At 42.5% G+C, this 21689-nt stretch overlaps 1 protein-coding gene across 1 annotated transcript; it reads right to left on the bottom strand.

Annotated features, from left to right (window-relative positions):
- Positions 1 to 1378: 1378 nt before the first annotated feature.
- On the bottom strand, positions 1379 to 16685 carry olfml3a (olfactomedin-like 3a). Its single transcript, XM_049581419.1, has 3 exons — positions 16355 to 16685; positions 12580 to 12892; positions 1379 to 7045 (listed from the first exon to the last, which is right to left on the bottom strand). Exons 1-3 carry the CDS (start codon positions 16463 to 16465, stop codon positions 6261 to 6263), a joined length of 1209 nt encoding a protein of 402 aa, XP_049437376.1. The 5' UTR covers positions 16466 to 16685; the 3' UTR covers positions 1379 to 6260.
- Positions 16686 to 21689: the final 5004 nt, after the last annotated feature.

The following is a 21689-nucleotide window of genomic DNA, read 5'->3' as shown; positions in this document are numbered from 1 at the left end:
AGAATAGCTCGTATATGACCCTTCACAGTCGAAGTTTTTAATTGAAACGGCACCAAAACTACATGGTCAGGTTTAGGAAAAAAGATCATGGCTGAAAGGAAGTATGTGTGTTTGTAAATTAATGTAACGTGACAGACGTCGACATTATACATTATTAAAATTATTATAAACCGACATTTGTTTCACACTGGACACAAACACAGGTCTCATGGATGAACCTCCTGTGTTTGTTTGATCCATCTACCTCCTCTCCCTCCTTTCCTCCCACCATAAGCGCCACGTAACCTGACTTCCTCCATTGCAACTGTCGTAATAACTACAGTTACTAGAAGTTGCCGCTTAACAGTTAACGAAAATATGTGTAGTAACCACTGCTTGTACAAACGACCAATGTGATGTGTGTATTGGTCCTCCAACCAATAAAACCACAAGGTTGTTTGTTCCTTCCTCTGAATACAATCCACAGAAGTGTTTCAAAACTAGCGCCCTTACCAGTGGGTGACAGATTATCTGTGATATGACCACTCACAGTCGAAGTTTTAAATGAATGGGTGACATTAAATGGTCATAGCTGCACCAAAACTACATGGTTACATCTAGAAAAAAAGATCATGGCTTAAAATAACTATGTTTGCTACTGACTTACAATTAACACAAATATGTGTAGTAACTGCTGCTTGTACAAACGAACCTATATGGTTGTATTTTAGAGGATAGTATCGTATTTTAATAAGATCTCTTATAGTTTTGCACAGGATGAAGAAACGAAGCCGGTTTTAATGTAAGACAGTTCACACTGTTACTAGTCTGGTTTCTATCCAATCGTAGTGCAAATTCTGACAAAGCTAGAAAATGAAAACACAAAATAATGCTCGTATCCATCCACTACTGTAATGCAAATGTTAGAAGTTGGTTCATTGAAATAAACAGTTGGTGGCACTAATTGCCGAAGAGGAAGATGCGAACATAATATAATTAAAAGAGCGTCAGTCAAACCTCAAGCGGTGGAAAACCAAATAGAAAACATGATGGTAATTATTCCACACAGATCTGATGTTTCATCTGCCCCAATTTCACAAAGTCCCCTGCTTCATATGGTCGTAATTAATTCATTAAGTCAACCCTGTGTCACTCCAACTCGTCAAATACTCGCTGCACACCCCTTTGCAGCGGTATGAGACACACAAGGCCACAGCGTTTTCTGAAGCTTGAAGCAACTGCTTTAGTATGAAACTCCGGACTTTCACTCAGGAGACCACTGTTGGTGTCCCATTTGAAACCAAAAGCCACGTATTTATTAATTTTCTGTAACAGCTTATCCTGTTGGGGGTCGCGTGGGGGCTGGAGCCTATCCCAGCTGACACTGGGCGAGAGGTGGGGTTCACCCTGGACTAGTCTCGCCACCAGACAATCAGAGATCTCCGCCTTCTGATAGTCTGAGGACGCTCCTTTCTAAAGTGAGTTTAACACACTGGCGAAAACGGCCGGCAACAAAGCAACGCCTCTTGCATTTTTGAAAAGGACACGCCTTCTCAGAAATGTGCGCTCCCCCTTTTCTCGTCCACAAGGAAACAAACACACAGAGCTTGCAAATGGATGCAGAGAGATTTAACTCCGTTTTATCAAACGTGTGCTCATTCGTGAAGAAAATATTTTTTCCAGCGGATGTCTTAGTGACAACATGATTGAGCTAACTGGAGTAGTTTCATGTCGTATCCGACCACGGGAGGCTTTTAACAGATGACGTCCTGATGTTAGCTTTGCTGCTGCTGTTAGCTGTCCCTGTCAGCTGCAGCCACTGATGCTTTCTAGACATCGTGATTTCCCAAAACTGAATAAATACCACACATAGCAACACAAAACTGCTTTGCTAGGTCAATCATGATGTAACTAAGATAACCGCTGGAAAAAATATTTTTTTCACAGACCGTTTAATGAGTTATTACCTATTACAGACACCGCTAACGGCTAACAGGGCTAACAGCTAACGGTTAGCCCAGCTAAACGTGCACACAGAAATAGTAATGTTTGTTCAATCATTGTGTTTATAGACTTTACAAACATTGGATTAGTCTAAACGGAGATACAGTGATGTGAAAAATGTGATATATAGGCTATATATGTGTGTATATATATATATATATAACTAAAAGCTCTGCTGGTTTTCTACCCAAAGTATTTGTGAACAACAAGGCGATTCCCTCTATAGTCCGGCCGGACGGATGAGTCATGGCCCTGTAAAAGATTATGTTTGTTTCTTTTAGTTGGCGAGAATGTGTCGCCGCAAACGCGACAAACATCCACTAACTTTGACGGCGTTTTCTGCAAGCGCGGCTGAGCCATTTTGTACCGCTACACATGTTTCTAGTCGGACTATGTTTACAAGCACAAGAGTTCAGCGAGCCACCGAAGGACCGCCCTGTGGATTTACTATTGGTTCTGCAACGTAGGGAGTTTTTTAAACTCTGAAATTGTATCCGCCCATCTAAACACAAAATCAGGGAGAAAGTCATCAGTCTTTAGTTAAGCAAAGCGTCTAAAGACTGACTTGTGAGTCTAACCCTGGACAGGTCACCAGACTATCACAGGGCTGACACATAGAGACAGACAACCATTCACACTCACATTCACACCTACGGACAATTTAGAGTCACCAGTTAACCTGCATGTCTTTGGACTGTGGGAGGAAGCTGGAGTACCGGAGAAAACCCACGCTAACATGGGGAGAACATGCAAACTCTGCACAGAAGGGCTCCCTCACCCCGGGGTTTGAACCCCTCTTGCTGTAAAGCGACAATGCTAGCCAATGCACCACTGTGCCATCATGTTCTGCTTGAAACCAAAAGCCAATCGAGTTATTTTAATAACATAGTATGCTAATATGTGTAGCACACTATGCTAGTGACATGTGTCATGTGATGTTTTGTTAGAAACAAATGTACTTACTTTAAGCCAAACCATGATGTTTTTTTCCAAACTCATCTGTATATTTTTGTTGCCTTAATCTAGGTCGCAAATTTAGAACAAAGTTTTTTTTTTTACCTACGTTGTCAGTTTATCTTGAAAAACTGTGGAAACTTGACACACCATTCTTGCAATCTAAAAACTGAGTGAGTGTTGATTAAATCTAAGTCTATTGTCACATTTTGCTTCAGAGGAAACACCAACTTTCCCCACCAATTACAGTTTTTCACTGCAGTGCAAAAGCCATGTTAGAGCCGACGGTCAGTGTGTGTAAAACAAATACGAATTCTGGAAATTTAAGATGCCACATACAAAATACACATAAAAACTGCAAGTTTCTTTATTTCTAAACAATGGAAATATATAAGCCATATATATATAAGCCACTGTGACTTTGGTGCATTGAGTTGTCGACCCTCCTGCTGCACACACATCCTCAGTTTACTGTAAGAGGGAAAGCAGTCTATAGCTTTTCATTAAAAACAGTGATTAATGCAGGTCTCTGTGATGAGAATAAATCCTGATAATTCGACTTCTATTAAAATTGACTTCAAGTTTCAGGTTTGCCCTTCAGCAGTAATAGTTTTGTTTTGCTATAATGGACAGGCACAGATACCATCAGTACATTCAGGCTGGGAAATGTTGAGTTACAGAGTCAGAGTGATACAGGCAGGAAGCATTCACAGATTATATTTGGTACGGCTTGTACAGATCATGTCTTCTTGATATGAGGACAATTTACTGAATAGCATCCGCATTATCTCGACAGACACTTAAATCTGATATGTAACAATGTTCTTGGCCGTGGCTTCCACTGGTCTAGACTGCTGGTGCCTGATTCAGCAGCAGAGGACGAGTGATACTACGGCTCAAACTACTGTACAGTGAATAAGCCATATATCACAGAGCTTGTGAAATCGGTGGGCAGACATCAAGACGCGAGCAGATGCGTTCAGCAGACCCAGACAGATCTGTTTTAGCCATTTCCTTCATGTGTAAGTTAGGGTCTGAGCTGTTTAGTAGCCCAGTGTGTGTCTGGGAGGCTGAGACGGCAGCGCGGGGGCAGCTGATGGGTGGACGGGTCAGCATCTACAGAGCAGTGGCATTTCTCTAATTGGCACTTGTTACAGCGAGAAGGAGTCAGTGCATTATTGTTCGTGCTTGACGTAATCCACCATCACATCAACACCCCTCCACAAATGTTTGAAATTTTCACACAGTTGTTTTGATGGTAAAATTCCTCTATAATGGCATTATTCATAGATTTATATTATCTTCTTTTAGTGTTGAAACAAGTGGTTGAGTAATAATTTTGTTTTTAAAACCTGTGCTTTACGATGGTCATATATTTCTCTGACAGTGTGGTGTGTTTTCATAGTAGAAGAAACCTGTTAAATCACTTGCCTCACTTTATGGACTGTTTGGAGACCTTCTAGCTTTGCCTAATATTGTAACGTTTCTTGATATGATCTTGTATCCCTTCCAACTGTTATGATAGCACTGAATTTCCAATTTTTTATTGAACATTTTGTATTTGTAATAATAGAAATGTTTGAGAAATGTGCAGGTGATTGATATCAACAGTTAGTCGAGACAAACGTCTACTCTGAGTTCCTAGATCATTATCGAGACTCACCATATGAGTGACCCAGTGTGTAATAAAGTAAACTGAAATATCTTACATCGTTTCAGCCACAAATTGTCGTTCTTTTGTTCCGACACGTCTGAAAATCAGCGGCAGAAAAAGACTGTTGTTTTTTTCCCCTGTGTTATCAGTTCTGTGAGATGATTTTCTTTTCTTTGATTAAAAGACAAAAAAAAAAAAAAAAAATGGGCGCCACGCTGTGAGTTTGTGGCAATAAAACACAGCATATAATAACGACGCAGCCAGCGGTTTAACAAGCAGGAACGGGCACAAAGGAAATGAGATTTCGTCTGAATCTAATGGTCAAATTAAACTGAGAGGAGGACACAGAACACCACATAGCAAGTACGACTTGACAGCCTCTAATAAACCAAGTGGCATTTTCATGTTTGTTTTGGTATTTTACACACAAAAGAAAAAGGTCAAATTAATAAATAGCAGTGCAATGGCTAATTTGTGTGATTTTATGGCCGATCTGTATTAACGGTCCAGTGTGTAGAAATCAGGAGGATACTTTGGCAGAAATGGAATATAATATTAGGTTTTCTGAAAATAAGAATAGACTGGCAGGTTGCACTGCCATATTTCTACAGCAGCCCAGAACGGACAAACTAGACACTGGCTCTAGATAGGGCTGTTCACGTTTTTGTGTTGGCCACCATAGTTAGCAGCCCCTATACAACATGTAGTGTCAGCAAAACACAGATTTTTTTGATCATGCAACTTCTTTATTCAGTGTTTTACCAGTTTAAATCACCTGGTTCATTTGTTTTTGAGAGGAAAAGACCTCTGCAAATAACTTGGCTCCCAGTAAAATCCTCCTGAGCATCTGGATTTAAATAATCAGTAAAAAGGTGAGCACATATAAGCAGGTGCTGAGCTAGCTGTCTGTCTCTGACGAGCTGAACAGCATCAGAAAAACACTGATTTTTAATGTTAAACTTCTTTCCTCATTGTTTAGCCAGTTTTAATGAAGGGGTGCCTTTGTTTGGGAGAGGAAGAGACCTCTGCGGATCATTCGGCTCCTGGTAAAAACCTCTTGAAAGTCTAAATCAGATGTGACAAAGTGTTACTCGGCTAGTAGCCCTTTGTCACGTCCCAAACAGCGCAAGAGAAACACTGATTTGTAACATGAAACTGCTTTATTCAGAGTTTAATCGGTTTTAATCACCGGGTGCATTTGTTTTGGAGAGGAGAACACTTCCTCAGATAAGTCAGCTCCAAGTAAAAACCTCCTGAACATCTGGGTCATAAGTTATCCGAGAAAACGTCTGCGACATCCAAAACAGCATAGGAGAAACACTAATTTCAACATGAAACCCCTCTATTCGCTTTTTACTTGTGAAAATCACCTGGTCTGTTTGTTTTGGAGAGGAACAGACCTCTGCGGATAATTCAACTCCTGGTAAAAACCTCCTTAACAATGAACACTGAGGGAATTCTAACCAGGAGAAGTTTTAGCTGGTTGCAATCTGCAATCCTCACCACTAGATGCCACTAAATCCCCCTAAATTTTACACACTGAACCTTTAAATCTACCATGAATGAAGAGTCTTCAGGCTACTGAAATACTTTTCGGCATAGCGTGTATAAATTTACCGCTCCTTTGCTTTATTATTGCCTGTGGAAACCTGACACCACCTCCCTGCTGTCACACCAGGAGCTTCTTCTTCATGCTCAGTCTGTAAATGATTTGGTAGCCATCGTCCCAGCCGTAGAGCTGTCTCTCCTCGGGGTTGTATTTCAGGCTGGCGTGGGCTCCGTACTTCCTGGGAAAGTATATCAGGGGAGCCTCCTCGCTGATCACCATGTCATTGACATCAAACAGGCATTGGATTCGGGACCTGCTGGGCATGCGGGTGTTGTAAACGACATAGACGGTCCCACACACCACAAAAGCTGCCTCTGCGTTCTCCCGTGGGCACCGGGTGTCCCAGATTTGTTCTATATCAAGCGTGTCAGGGTCCATTTTTGCCAGGTTGATGTTTGGTTCACTGTCGCTGGAGGCGTACAGGAGCCAGAGGCCTTCGTCGTCTGCTGCGAGGTCCGCAACAGTTTCTGGGTTGAGGCTGTAAACCGCAGCGTGGCTCTCCATGGGGAACATGGCAACATCTGTCACCGAGCCACTCAGCAGGTCATATTTGACCACCTGCACGTCTGTATCAGCCTCCTGCTGTATGTAGTACAAATAGCCGTTATAGACAGCGCTGCCTGGGCCGCTCCACTCAGAGGGAGGTCTGATCTGTCGGCTGCTGGTGACGCCAGGAGAGCTGGAAAAGTCTCGCACAGAGATGAACTGGTAGATGCTGTCTCCTGATGTCCCATTGAAGACGTAAACTTTGGACGACCTTGGGTCTCTGGTCCACATGCCTTTGGGACTGCCGACTCTCTTCAGGATCTTCACTGATCTGATGCCAGAGATGATTTCAACACAGTCTGCCGTGAGACAACAAACAGAGGGATCAGGTTTTGTGCATTAAGAAAGTGACTGTTTACTGTACTGTTGCTACACACGTCAAGCTTTCACTGTTAAATAATGTCCTCAGTGTTACGTAGCATAGTCTAACGAAGCCAGACATCTCTACAGTGCTGTATCAGTGCTAGAGAAAGGTCTGGAAGCACACATCATCTCTCTGCTATACTGTAGGGAGAAAATGCGGCGACTTTTTTGTATATCTTAAAACCAATCACAATCATCTTGGGCGGCTCAAAGCCCAGGATCCAGCGATGGTGTGATTGCAAAACAGTGGCGAGGGGGATGGGTGGGTGGGGTCTTGTTTTGGTGGAACATTTGCAGAAGGGGAGGCGAGCACTGTCAGTTTTTAGCTTACAGACATACACAGGAGGTCTGCATCGCCACAACGTGTTACATTTCTGGTGAGGTGCACGTCAGGCTTTGCATCACAGCCTACAGCCTATGCCATAGGTGTGGCGTCACGCGGAAGTATAAATCCAGCTTTACGCTTCTGCAATGACAGGATGGCGTTATCAGTGGTAACTGTCACATGAGAGCGGCAGCAATTAGTTAGCCAGTGGGACACACACACAGGAGCTCAGACAGACAGTCCTCCACAACACAGGACAGAGAAGCTCAGACTATAACACACACAGAGGGAGTCTGACTTCATTCTTGGCTCAGAATGCCATTACTTGACTATATCTTCACTCAGCGAATAGTGGTGTGCTTTTAATGCTCTGAATGTTGTGTCAAGCATCTTTAAGATTAGTTTTCAACTCAGTGATTAGATGTTTCCTGCCCAAATGCAATGCAAAGTTTTTCTGTGCGGAGGCTTTTATCATCAGCTTCTTACATCAAAGAACCAGATCTTTTCTATCAGTTTTTTTAATCTTTGTTATTGATGATTCAAGAGGGAGAGATTCAAGCTGATCCAAATCACTGAAGCGGTCCAAATGTGAGTCACATTGTCTTTGTCGGCATGAAAGTCTCCCATATGTGAAAACTGAATGGGAGCTAATTAAGCTGGCAGTAACGTCAGCGCCATGAGTTGGTTGAAAACGCTGTCTCCGGCTGACTTAATAATGTTTCCTGCTGACTCATCTTAAAATGAGATTGGTAAAAATGGTCTTGTAGTTGCTCGATGCAACTTTTGGAACATCAATACAGCAGCCAACAACTATTTGCTATGTAAAGATATTAAAGAGTAAAGACGCTACCTGTGTCTGTGCTGTAATGTTAGCTTCTCTCTGGTTTGTTGTGGTAGCTGGTCCAGCCGCACGTGTGGGTATATCCCACTGGTGATGTAATTGCTGCCGTCCTGCACTACGCTCACACAGTGGTTACAACGGAAAACGTGTGACACCTCAACCCGCCCCCTGTGACCCCCCCCCCCGGGCTCTGAATGTTGCATACAGCTCCTGTAAATAAGCCATTATGAGCTAGATGATAGTGTGCATGAAAATCGCTGTTTGGTTTTAGCAAATGGACAGTTCATATCAGTCTCCGTTGACTATGATACACATAAAGAGATGGAGATAGATTTCTTTCTTAATCTCGGTTTCAAATTCACCTTTAAATAAAATGGGTTTCTCTCCCCCTGAGAGAAAAGCAGCCAAGGACAAAAACAGAAATCTCTTAAATGACCAAAACGGTTTTGACTTTGGCAGAAACTTTTGTTCACGTGGGACCACATCGCTCACAGTAAGAAGCAGATGGAGATAACAGGTCTTACAACCCTCCTGTGTGGTAGTTACACGCTTACACTGTGCAGCCAAAAACCCCAGAAAATTGTTCTAACTTCTAGTGGAGATTCTCAGTTATAGTTAGCGAGTTTCTGAAGATTCATATGGGCTGGATGTTTAAGACAATGTGTAAAGTGATGCAGAAACATTTGGAATATTTCCATTTGATGTCATGCAGAAATAAACATTTGGTTTCAAGACACATCTCTAGGATGCACTGGGGTGCATCATCCGTGACGTTCCTGGGGTCACAGGGGGTTTCGGGTCTTTCAACATCAGACCGCTGCACCCAGGTGATCATCCACGGTTGATCAAGTCCCAGATTCGACCCAGCAGCAGCAATCCACAGGCTCGCCCTCTTTATCTATCACCACCAACTGGCTTTCTCTGCGGCTTCAGTAATGGTACGTATGGCCCTCCTCATTGCAGCAGGTTTGAGTAAGACCGACCACACTACATCCTCACAGTCCTGACGCAGCAGATTTGTACAGTTTTATAGAGTTAAACTCCTAATAAATAATGCATTATCCAGGCGTTATGTTTCATCAATATTTAAAGCTTTAAAGTGTCATAAGAGGAAATAAAAGGGATAACTGTAAACCACTGCACCTCAGATCAGTCAGTTTACAGCCCAATCACCAGGCATTACATGTTCCTGCAAACAGCTGACACAATACATTTGCACATTACAGAGCACAGTGGTTCCCAACTGGTGGGGTGCGGTCCAAAAGTGGGTCATGGGTCCATTCTGAATGGACAAGTTTGTAAAAAACACACTTTATTTTGAAGTAAAGTGACTTTCCAGCACAGAGTTTTATTTTGAAGTGCCGTTTCCTTCTACTGAATGAGAGAACAATGAACAGCTACTTAACAGACACAGCAAACTAGATTGACGATACAACCAGATACAAGTATGATGTTGAATATTTTAAACTGTGTGGACCTTGAACTAATGACTAAGGACAAATCTGGACCCCATGGCTGGACCAGTTGGGAACCACTGACGTAGCGGATACAAAAAACTTCACGTTTCCTTTACGTTTTAAAGGGGAACTAAGGGGTTTTTTTTCAACCTGGGCCCTACTTTCTGATCTACTTTTGTCTAAATGAGTGATAGGATGTTCAGTATTTGACATTTCTCCAGTACGAAGCTAGGGCTGACCTGCCTGCAGCCCGTGAGCGCACGCTATATTAAATAATAGGGCACTCTGACAACGTCAAACGTCAAAATACGTCCACTAAAAGAGCATTTTTTTCACACAGATAGGCTCGGATTGTTAGTATAATTATTCGACAACATAACAGAAAGGAGAAATGAACGCCTGTGTTTACCTTTAGCTGGATTCGGACATGTTCCTCTGCCTGTCGCTGCTCCCTCTCTCTCCTCGTCCGCTCTTCAGTTTCAATGACGTATTTTGACATTGTTTGACGCTGTCTGAGTGCCCTATTATTTAATATAGCATGCGCTCACGGGCTGCAGGCAGGTCAGCCCTAGCTTCGTACTGGAGAAATGTCAAATATTGAACATCCTATCACTCATTTAGACAAAAGTAGATCAGAAAATAGGGCCCAGGTTGAAAAAAAAACATTAGTTCCTCTTTAACAATGCCGTGGTTAAGGTACAATTCGGTTTATGCACAAAACCACCTCGTTATGATCACGAAAAGATCGTGTTTTGGCTTAAAATACCTGCTTTTGGTGGCACAATCCCTGCTGGAAACACAGCAATAATGACTAACTAAAAAACTGGTTTTGGTTGTTTGCTGGTCTCAGCTTGGCAGGCATGTCACCTAGATGTCACACCATCAACCATCCTCTTCATATCCAGATGTCAGCCCATGTGTGTCACTTTACAAATGTTGTTTTGATATGCAGTCATTCATTCATTCATTTTCTGGAACTGCTTATCCTGTTGAGGGTCACGGGGGCTGGAGCCTATCCCAGCTGACACTGGGCGAGAGGCAGGGTTCACCCTGGACAGGTCACCAGACTATCACAGGGCTGACACATAGAGACAGACAACCATTCACACTCACATTCACACCTACGGACAATTTAGAGTCACCAGTTAACCTGCATGTCTTTGGACTGTGGGAGGAAGACAGAGTACCTAGGGAAAAGCCAAACTGACCCAGGTTCCAACCAGGAACCCTCTTACTGGGAGGTGACAATGCTAATCACTGCACCACCATGCCACCACGCCAAATGTAATGTATCCGTGGTTTGCAGTGACGTACATGCCAGCATCTTCTGGCGACTGGGCTGCTATCTGTTGTGAGAAATTACGCAATTACTATAAAAAACATCTCACAGGTGTGAAGTTAATCTCATTATAATGATTTAGATCTCAATCTCCCAGCTGGCACGATTAGTTCCACTTGCACGTTTCAGTTGTTTCACTTCCACTCCTCAGCTGAAATGTGTATTTGCAACCTAACATTCAGAAAGCATCACGCAGCCTGCAGCAGTCACTATCCGGCTCTCCAAATTAAGGCAAATTCAAACCAGTCAGGGGGAAATTGGACAGACAGACTCATAATGAGAGGAAGTATGAGCGCAGCACACAGACGGCACGAAGATGCTCTCAGTAAAAGACGTAAGATTAATACCATGCTTTCACTCAAACACACGAACAAAGGATGTCCCCCTGTTGTGTCCTGAAGCGAAATTAACATCATGTTCACAAATCTGAAATGGGTCCCTTCAATACGGTGAAGTTCGTTTTGGGTCACTTGACAAACATTTACAATGGATCATTGTGCGCAGAGCGAACATGAGCTCAGAGAGAAATGCCGCTGACCTCAGGGGAGCTTCCTGTCCCTCCTCTGTGCAGAGACACACAGACGCAGCTCCAGATTGCGCAGGAGACGCTGGAGTAGCCTTTGCTCTGCATTGTACCATCATCTAATTCGTATTAAAACATCTGAACAAGAGAAATCTCCCCTGATTATGTGAAGCATGACTGGCGTTATGATTCTGAGCAGGCCATTTATCATATTACTAAATAATTCTTGAATTTATGTGCTATCGATTGTCTTATTAAGTCAGCGTGAATTAATATAAATCAATATTTTTTCATTTGGTTTTGAAAGGAGAGTCTGTATAAATGGTACCAGAGAATTTACTGATTCATCTTTGGGGACTAAGCTTTTGAAACCAATTAAAAATATAGATTTTTTTTGCTCACTGTGCACATTCAGTGAAATCTGCCATCATAAAGTCTGATGTGTTTCATGGAATTAACAAGTTTAGTTTCACTCCTCTTCCACATGCACGCTCTAACAGGGTTATAAGTCTCTGCATTACACTGACTGAATGACTCAGTGCTGCAGTTATATCTCAGCATTGTTTGTAGCAGCACGCCTTGGGATCTGGAGATTATAAAGACAAACGCTGTGCTCAAACAGTGCAAGCAGGGGAGTAACTCTGCAGAAATAAATGAGTTGCATCAAGCCACATTTCTCCTGGAAAACATGACTGATTCAACTGACTCAAAGCACTCCATTAAATGAGTTGTAACAGCAGCGTGCTTGTTTCCCATTTTCCAGACGCACGGCTTTTCCAAGACAGCAACTCTGCAGAATGTGTGGTGTGGAGCCGGGTGTGATGTGTAAAGCTAAAATTAACTATAGAACATACGGCCTTTATGTCCCATAGGTTCTGACTGTGCCAGAGCTCCGCTATGAATGAAAATGAAAGATCAAACGCAGCCATCCCACAGAGGGCTTTTGGCTGAAGTGTGTGTGTGTGTGTGCCTCTCTGCAGCTCACCAGAGACTCTGGAGCGCAGCTCCTCCCAGTCCTCTTCCTCCTCTTCCCCTCCTCTGCTCTCCTGCAACCCCCAGGCTCCCTGCTCCACAACCTTGTCTGCTTTATTCGCGCAGGCCCGAGGGGAAGTCTGGGTCTCAACGTAGTCCATCTCTCGCTCCACCCGGTCCACTCGGGCCGCAGCTCCCTCCAGGTCTTTGAACATCATGCTGTGCTCATTCTTCAGCCCATCCATGGCCTCAGCAGTTAGCTTTTTGAAATCCAGCATCTCTGTGTGGTAGCGATGGGATTGTTCATGCCACAACTGCATGCGGTCCTGGCAGACATGGGCACAGCAAAACAAGTGTTATAATAAACTGCAGGATGTCTTCTCTCTGGTTTTTACTCGAGCCACTGGTGTGACAAATAGAAGTACCACTCAGAGTGACCATACAACACGATGTGGGCATTTGAAGTGTGTTATGGAGGCAAAAAAAAAAAATCCTCAGCACCCATGTAAGCAGCTCTGAGGTTGTACAGCAGTACTTTGAGCTAAATGCTAATATCTGTGTCTCAAATCACATACTTCCGTTAGTACACTTCCATGTAGTATACTATGTGCACTATGTACTTATTGGCGTAGTGTGTGAATTTCGACAGGGTAGCGTTGTCTCAAATCAAACATGGCCATTGTGCACTTCCCGGAAATGACGACCGCAGCTGTTAGCTAGTTAGCAAACTAGCATTAGCATTCGCATTATCGTTCACAGTACCAAATCATTACAGAATGCTAAATTAACCCAGTAAACATACTGCTGACTTATACCCAACACAACAGTATAGTGGTGCTTAGTGCAAAAAACATGTGTATTTGTACAATGCAGTGACGTTCATGGTCGCACAGTCCTTGGCCGCCATTTCCAGTTTGAAAAGTGGTCCCTCCCCTTCCGCTACGTAGCCAAGATGGCAACCATTGAGGGCAAGAAGTGTCCATAGTTCCACACTCAACTTCTTGACCGTTTTGAGTGCACCATCCGGGTACTCATAGTGCACTGCATTTTTCCATCAGTGTGAACGCACTTATGCACTCAAAATATTAAGTGTAAGTACAGAAGTATGCGATTTGAGACACAGCAATGATAATGCTAACACGATGATGCTTAGCATGTACACATGTTCACCATTTTAGGTCAAGGCGTTAGCATGCTTACATGCTACAATTATTAGCACTGAACACAAAGTCTGTCTTTAGTTTAGCAGGGGATTGATAATTGACCAGTTCATTCATTCATTTTCCGTAGCCGCTTATCCTGTTTGGGGTCGGTGGGGGGCTGGAGCCTAGGCAGGGTACACCCTGGACAGGTCGCCAGACTATCACAGGGCTGACACACAGAGACAGACATTCACACTCACATTCACACCTACGGACAATTTAGAGTCACCAATTAACCTGCATGTCTTTGGACTGTGGGAGGAAGCTGGAGTACCCGGAGAAAACCCACACTAGCTATGTTTCCATCCAAAAGTGATTCGAATCATTGGGAAATGCGCATAAAAAGAAATACACATTCTGTGTGTTTCCATTAAATGTACGGACTTTGGTGAAAACTATGAACTTGCGCAAGTTTTCCGCAGAACCGGAAACAAAACAAGTCTCGCATTCTTCTTCTTCTACATTTTCTGGCGGTTGGCAACCAGCTTGTAAATGCATTACCACCTTCCCGACCCGGAGTGTGGATATCACCATGGAGAGAGGTGCGCTACGTCAGACTTAATTCAAACATTTCTGTTTCCATCCCCCGTTTTGCGAATCAACATTTTTTTGAATCAACCAAAACCCGGCTAAAGCAAGCGTATTTTAGTTTGTGTGAATCAGGGGATTTTAATTCGAATTTTGGCTACAGACACGGGGAGAACATGCAAACTCCGCACAGAAGGGCATCCCCACCCTGGGTTCCAACAAGGATGGATGCCTCTTGCTGTGAGGCGATAATGCTAACCATGGTGCCACAGTGCTTCATGAAAACTCAGGAAACCACCAAAGTTATTTTAAGTTATCCTGAGGGAAACATGAATGTGTGTAAATGTAATTTGAATCCATGCAGTAGCTGCTGAGATAGGCTATCTTACTAAAAGCCCAAAATGTCAACCTGTCGGTGGTGCTACATGAAAAGTCAGAGGATCAAAGTTGGTGGGATTCATTATCTGGCTAGCATGAATGTCTAATAAATTATGATAATCCATCCAATAGCTGTTGAGGTTATTTTAGTCTTGACCAAAATGGTGGACCAGCATTACCATGTCTAGGCCAAGAAATCAGTTACACAAAAAAATCAGGTGACATTCCCATCAGGCTGAGCTGTACTTTGTGCTCAGGGCTGATTACAAAATGTTAGCATGCAAGCACGCGAAACCAAAATGGTCAATAACTGTTTGCAAAACCTCACTGTGTTAGCATCACCTATGTTAGTATTTAGCTCATTTTAAAGCCTCACAGAGCAGCTGTCCACTCTTAGTCCTGATTTAATCAAATCATTATCACCATCACCAAACAGAAACACAGTTTCTCAGCGTAGTGATTGACATGTTCAGAGTGACAGGTAAATTATTCAGAGCAAGATGTAATAACAGCACCGACGGCTCCTCCACTGTCTCCTCCACCACAGTTTCATTTTCTCGCTGCTTGCTGTGGGCCTGTGGTCAAATGGAAATGAAAGTTCAATGAAAACTTGCTTGATGAATTGTCGTGTTCATATCAATGCAGAAGTTGAACCAGCATATTGGAAGTGAGACTGCAGGGATGCCACAGGGGGGCTGAAGAAAGCAGGATTTAGCTGTAAATAGACAATTCATTTCATGCGGATAACAGCATTAAGATTGTCATTTTTGCAATGCAAGCCGCACCGAGGATAAAAAGAAAATTTCTGACTCTGAAAATATACTCCAAAAGAATACATTAAAAGAATTATTTAAATGAGAGTTCACTGAAATTACTCACCGAGGCAACCAGACATGTAATCCTCTTGCATTTCATATCGTAAGCCAACAAAAGTCTTCCCTTACACAAACTCTGCCGTCTCATAACCTCCCTTTAAGAACACAATGCTGAACTCTCAGTAATTTGATTCCTTCCCTGAGGCACTTTGTTGTAGCACAGCTTCCTTTTACCTTTGCAGAACACATCTTTCTATTAAGGCTGTTCCGATGTTTGATGGCGAGGCAGCAAAGGTTGAGCTTGTACTCATTACCGTTGTGTCATTGTCTTGAAACTTTGCAGAAATGGTAATGTTGTCGGACAGAAACTGCATGCTGTGTGCATGGTCTGCTTTTCCCTCGGAGGCCCCTGCAAAGTTGATGAGCTGGGCAGAGATTGCATTAATTGGACTGCATTAGATAAGACATTAAATCCACATAAAAGGAAGCAATCAGGAAAATATCAACTTGTAAATCTAATTTTTTAATGACTACTACTTCAGACATCTCACTCAAGGGGTTAGATCAATGCACATTTTAGGTGGGGGATTGTTAACTCTGCACATTGGAAATATTTTTATACTTAATAATGTGAACTTTTGCAGAGTTTTTTCATTTTAAAAACATATTTTACATATTTAAGATGTAGTTTTTACTGTATTTTTTCTATTTTCAGTTTATGATCCTTGACGTTTTTTTCTCTTATTGCTATGCATCAAAGATACCAAAGAAAATTCCATGTAGAGATCTGTGCCATCACTCAACTCATGGAAATCTACAGTATATTGATCAGATATCAGTCATTCAAAGGGGTTTTGCTTCTTACCTCAATAGCCAACAACCTGTTCTCCAGATAATCCATCAGCCCCTGGTAGTAATACTGGGCTCCAGTCAAAGTCCAGGCAGTGGAAACAAGAAGGACAAACACCGGCTTCATTATGAGCCGATCAGTGGGGACAGCTGAGTTTTCTTTGTCTGTCCAGACTTTGGATGTTCCTTCGGGTTCCCCCCTCCTTGACGTGTTGCCCCTGCAGAGCTTCACGCAGCCTGTATAAACACTGTATACAGTGCAACTACATGTGCAACGAGGTGAGAAAGGACAGAGAGTAAGTATAAGAGGCCGCTGTGAGAGTTTCCAATTCTTTGACCGCTCTCACTTTGCTGGAATGTTTTCACAAACTCTCAGGGAGGAGCCTTCAGCCTCTTACCCCTCTCTGTCCTCCAAAAGTGAATGTGCTCCAGTCTGCATGTGTGCGTGTTGGTGTTTGTTGCACATGTTGTACACACTGTCTTTGGCACGGACGCAGGGATTATAGCATCGACAGGACAAAACTAAACAGCTCTGTAAACTGTTGCTGCTTACAGTGTTTAGATGGAGTTGATAACAGCAGGGTACAGTGGTATTGTTCAGGGGGAAAATGGGTAAAAACAACTAACATTTTGGATTCTGCAAGGAAATAAATGGTGCCTGTCAGCGCTGGTGAGTACAGGCAACAAAAGGAGAACTCGAACGGCAACAATCAGGCAGACAGGAACAGTTTTTTGAAGGTATGATAGTGTGTGAAGCTTCCTGGCAAGTCCAAACAGAGTTAATAAGTCCAGAGGATAGCAGGGATAAGGCAGCGGAAGGTTCTGGTAGGTCAAGATCCACATCCAGGGGTCAAGGTTGCAGGGCTCAGAGGCTGGAGAGCAAAGGAAGGGTTACCTTGCGACTTTAAAAATCTGGCCAGTTATAAGTGAAAATGAGTCGGTTAAATACTGCATGGCTGACGAGGTAAAGTGGAAGCAGGTGAGCAGGTGGGCAGGGATTGAATACTATGATGACATCTGGTGGACAGGTAGAGAATGGCAATAAGGGGTTCTGGGGAAGTGGGAATGTGGCTGGAGGGAGGGACAGAGAGGCAGATGACATTAAGCTCAAAATAAAATCCTTGTTATTGTTGCAGTGGAGAAAACCACCCAATTGCCATAAAAAATGTTTGTATTGTACACTTCTGCAAACCACGAATACGTACATTTGTACATTATTTTAAAGCAGATACACTTAAACTTTCTTAACAACGCTGTGGTGAAGGTGTGGTTAGGTTTAGGCACAAAAACCACTTGGTTATGGTCAGAAAAAAGATCACGTGTTGGTGGCACAAAAACTGCTGGAAAAGCAGGGACCGGTCGGTGAAAAACAGTCAGGTTCAAGACAAACAGCGAAGGCTGCCAAAAGGTTATCCTGTCGTCTGATGTTGTTGGTCTGCTACTTGGCAGATGTCTCGCCAAGATGGCATCACCTAAGTGACATGCCACCCACCATTTCCTCTACCTCTCGATGACAAAAGTCAGCTTATATCCTCCAGACACCCGAACTTTTGTTTGGTATGCATTTTTAAATTCTCCTAGTTATTTGGGATCAGTAGGACTCAGTAAGTATAAAAAACTAAACACTGTCAACAATTATAAAGTCCTAATGTCCTCAAACAAGAACTTCCTAGTTAACAGTGTCTTATCTTGGTACTGTTGCTAAAATTGGCCAAATTTGTTGTCATATCAAACTACAAACGTTATTAATCATAAACAATCAAGTGTCAACCATAAAATGTGATCAGGTTTTGGACCTTGACGACTTTTGTGTCGGTATCAGCTTCAAGGCTCATTTATGCTCAACGTTAAATACGGATCCGGATACGGACGGAGCCTTCTGTCCGTGCTCTGCGTTCATTTCGTCCGTATTTCTGCACGTTTCCATAAAGCTTACGGATACGGGCCAAACGGAGCAGTACCACCGGGAACCGTGGGGGCAGTGTTGCTGTCACTACCTGATACGTAGCTCTAGTGAGACACAAAGAAGAAATAACAATTCAATTTCTTTCATCGGCAGTATTAGAGAAAAGAATTCTCCGTCCTCCAGTCGCGATGTATTTAACAGCCTCACCGACCACCGCCTCCTACAACGCTGCCTCTGTTTTTGTCTTTTATGCAAGAGGTACATTATCAATATCTTCTCCACAGTTGCCATGTTTGTTTTTGAGTTTGTTGTTGTCATAAACTTTTGACGCTGGGCTGCCTCCTGGTGGACATATTGGTTAACATCCATGCCAACGTAAAGGGCGGATGGAAGTATGTGGGCAGTGACAGTAACATTGTTTGAAATGGACGTATACATTTTCATACGTAAAGGGAGCATAAATGAGTCCTTAGACTGACTTGGCAGAGATGGCTGCCATTTTATGTTTACATGGATTAGTGTATTGTGCTCTCACTACCACTAGATGGCACAAAAGTGTCCACGAACGAGGACAATGGGACTGAGTTAAGTAGAATGAAGTATAAGGTCAAGTAAATTCAAAATGTGATACCCTCATATGAGGACACAGGGTCTCAGGAAGATATATTTCATCACTTTAAAAACATTGTTATTGAGCATGTGTGAAATGTACCAATGTGACGTATCTGTGATTTGCAGAAACATACAATGGCAAAATTTTATCAAGGCCACTGGGCTGGGAGAAAACATTAGCTGATACCTGCAAAGAAGGATGTCCACTTTTGTAGATCTATGAAAGTTTTTAGGGATGAGGGAGTTCATTGTTATCTGTATCTGTATCTGTATTTGTTCATCCCACTAAATTATCTGTATCCGTATCTGTACTTGGAACGGGCTGACTTTAAACCAGACATAGGTGGGACCTAACCCAGCAAGCAATAGTCGTGATTTACACGTATTGGCTATATTTAGCTCCGATTTAGTCTAGCTACATGTAACCCAAATCTAGCTGATTTAATTTTGAAATTGATTGAATGTAATTTTCGCCATTGCAGATGGCGTGCGGTATGATATTCAATCACATATGGAGAGTCAACAGTAATTAAAATATGTTTATCTCCATTTTTTGGACATGGTCTCTACATAGCCATATAATTGATGACGTCTACACTTTGGCTATGGTTAGATATCTACCAAATTTTCACTGACAGCCCAAATTCAGCCGTGATTTAGCCTAGATGTCAGGTCTTCATGTAGACGGCTATTAGACGTTTTTTAAACCAAAAAATGCTTGCTGGGAAGCCTAAAATTGATATGGTTCAATTAAAATTTGCTTTATTTATTATCTATTAAAAAATATTTACAGAACAATCCCAGGATTTAATCTTGTAACAAATGAATAACAGATTGATCATAGCAATGCAAATAAAGATTTTCCTGTGTCAATAGGACGGATATTGCAACCTGTTCTCATTCCGAAGTCATTAAATGCCACCGCTTGGTTCCTGATTTCAGCATCAGACACTGATGCCAAAAGACACCGTTTATGGTGGTATGATACGCCACTGGGCGGCGTCAGTTTAAAACGCTGCCAGTAACCTGGCAATATAAGGAGCTAGAAAGTCCCCATAGGGTGAGTGGGAGAGGTGGCGGATGGGTTCAACAAAGTCCGGACTTTCACCCAAGAGCCCACTGTTTGCTTCCTGTATGAATGTAGAGCCAAACCATGATGTTTTTTTCTAAACTAAACCATGTGCTCTCGTTGACATCCCGAAGTTGGTCTCCAGTCTCTAGTGTGGTCTCCCGGAACATCAACAGCGGACGAAGGGGAATACCTAGCACGTAATATGTAGATGTGAAAGGCCACTGAAAAAGTGCCGATATGAGATGAGTTTGGATGAGAGTGTGCTGAATATTGGCACATTTTACTCGGATAATACTCATAAAAAGTACATTATTTGTACCGATACTAACCTTGCAATGGTCATAATATTAGGGCTTAGAACAGTTTTGTGTCGTCAAAACTCAAAAACAACAAACTTTATTGTGTTTAATTTGAACAACACACAGTTTAAGGTGCTACCACCCTGAGGTCATTGTGTTTGTTTGTATTATGGGCTTTAGCCATCTCTTCCCCTCTCTGGTGAACCTGCTGTGGTGGCTCTGTGTACTTGGCTGCAGGTAAGACTCTCTGATCAAAAGTCTCTCATTTCCTTTCAGAGCTTCCAGTCCCTCACGCTGTTAAGGTCAATATAAGGCCAGCAGAGTTCAAACAGCTCACTAAAAAGACGAAACCATCATCATCATCATCATCATCATCATTATTATAGAACAACACCACACAACAAGAACGAGGTAATAAAAGGAGATTAAACAAAAAGGCATTAAAAGAAGAAGTCAAGATACTCTGGGGGAAAAAGTCCAGTGAAGTACCATGTTTTAGGTTTGAACATTACGATGTGAACTGTTGAACTTGTAGCAAACTACAGTTATCTAAAAGTTAAGAAAAAAACATCTGCAGTGGCGACTCTACTCCATTAAACAAGAGTTGGACATTTATGTCTTCACCGTGCCTTGTTGGTTCCAACATTAAGCTCTCTCTTCACACTGACAGCTGGAATTAGTCGATCACACTTCATTGCTGCTTGGAAGGAGATTGCTTTGCTCTGATGTGAGCGAACAGTGTATATGCTATAGATTGTCCTCCCTGCAGAGGCAGCGGTGCATGAGGGTTTGATTACACAGGCGATCACACTGACTGACAACGTCTGACCTTTCACCCCAGGAGGCAGGTTTAGAAACTTTTAAATAACTCCGTGTAGCCTACAGACGTGGACAGATTGTGAGACAACAGGCCCCTGGATACAAACATGTTAAAGGCCTTCCACCTGTCCGACATAGGAGCAAGACATCCGGACTGAAAGACGCAAAATAAATACAATTAAATCAGCCATGTTTAGTGTCTCTTTCTAATCATTTTGCATGTCTTTGTCATTGCTTTGTATTTCTTTGTGGTTGTTTTGCATCTTTTTTCAGTCTATTTGTGACTCTGAGGTAATTTTGCATCTATTTGTGGTCATTTTGCACTTCCTTCTCATTTTTTGCATCTTTTTGTGGTTGTTCTGCACCTCTGTCATGGTTTTAAATCTCTCTATGGTTGTTTGGCTTCTCTTTGTGCTCATTTTGCGTCTCTTTTTTGTTGTTTTACATTTCTTTTTTGAGATAATTTTGCACCGGTTTGTCACTCTCTTTTTGGTCGTTTTGCGTCTTTGTTGTTTTATGTCTTTACAGTTGATTTGCATCTCTTTTTAGTTGTGTTGCGTGTCTTTGTGGTCATTTTGTCCCTCTTTTTCTTTGGGATCATGTATCTTTTTGTGGTCACCGTTGTCACCGTTTTTAATCTCTA

This window comes from Epinephelus fuscoguttatus, linkage group LG7, assembly GCF_011397635.1.
Source record: "Epinephelus fuscoguttatus linkage group LG7, E.fuscoguttatus.final_Chr_v1".
NCBI lineage: Eukaryota > Metazoa > Chordata > Actinopteri > Perciformes > Serranidae > Epinephelus > Epinephelus fuscoguttatus.
Note: the sequence above shows the minus strand (reverse complement) of the source record. Positions and strands in the feature narration are given on the sequence as shown.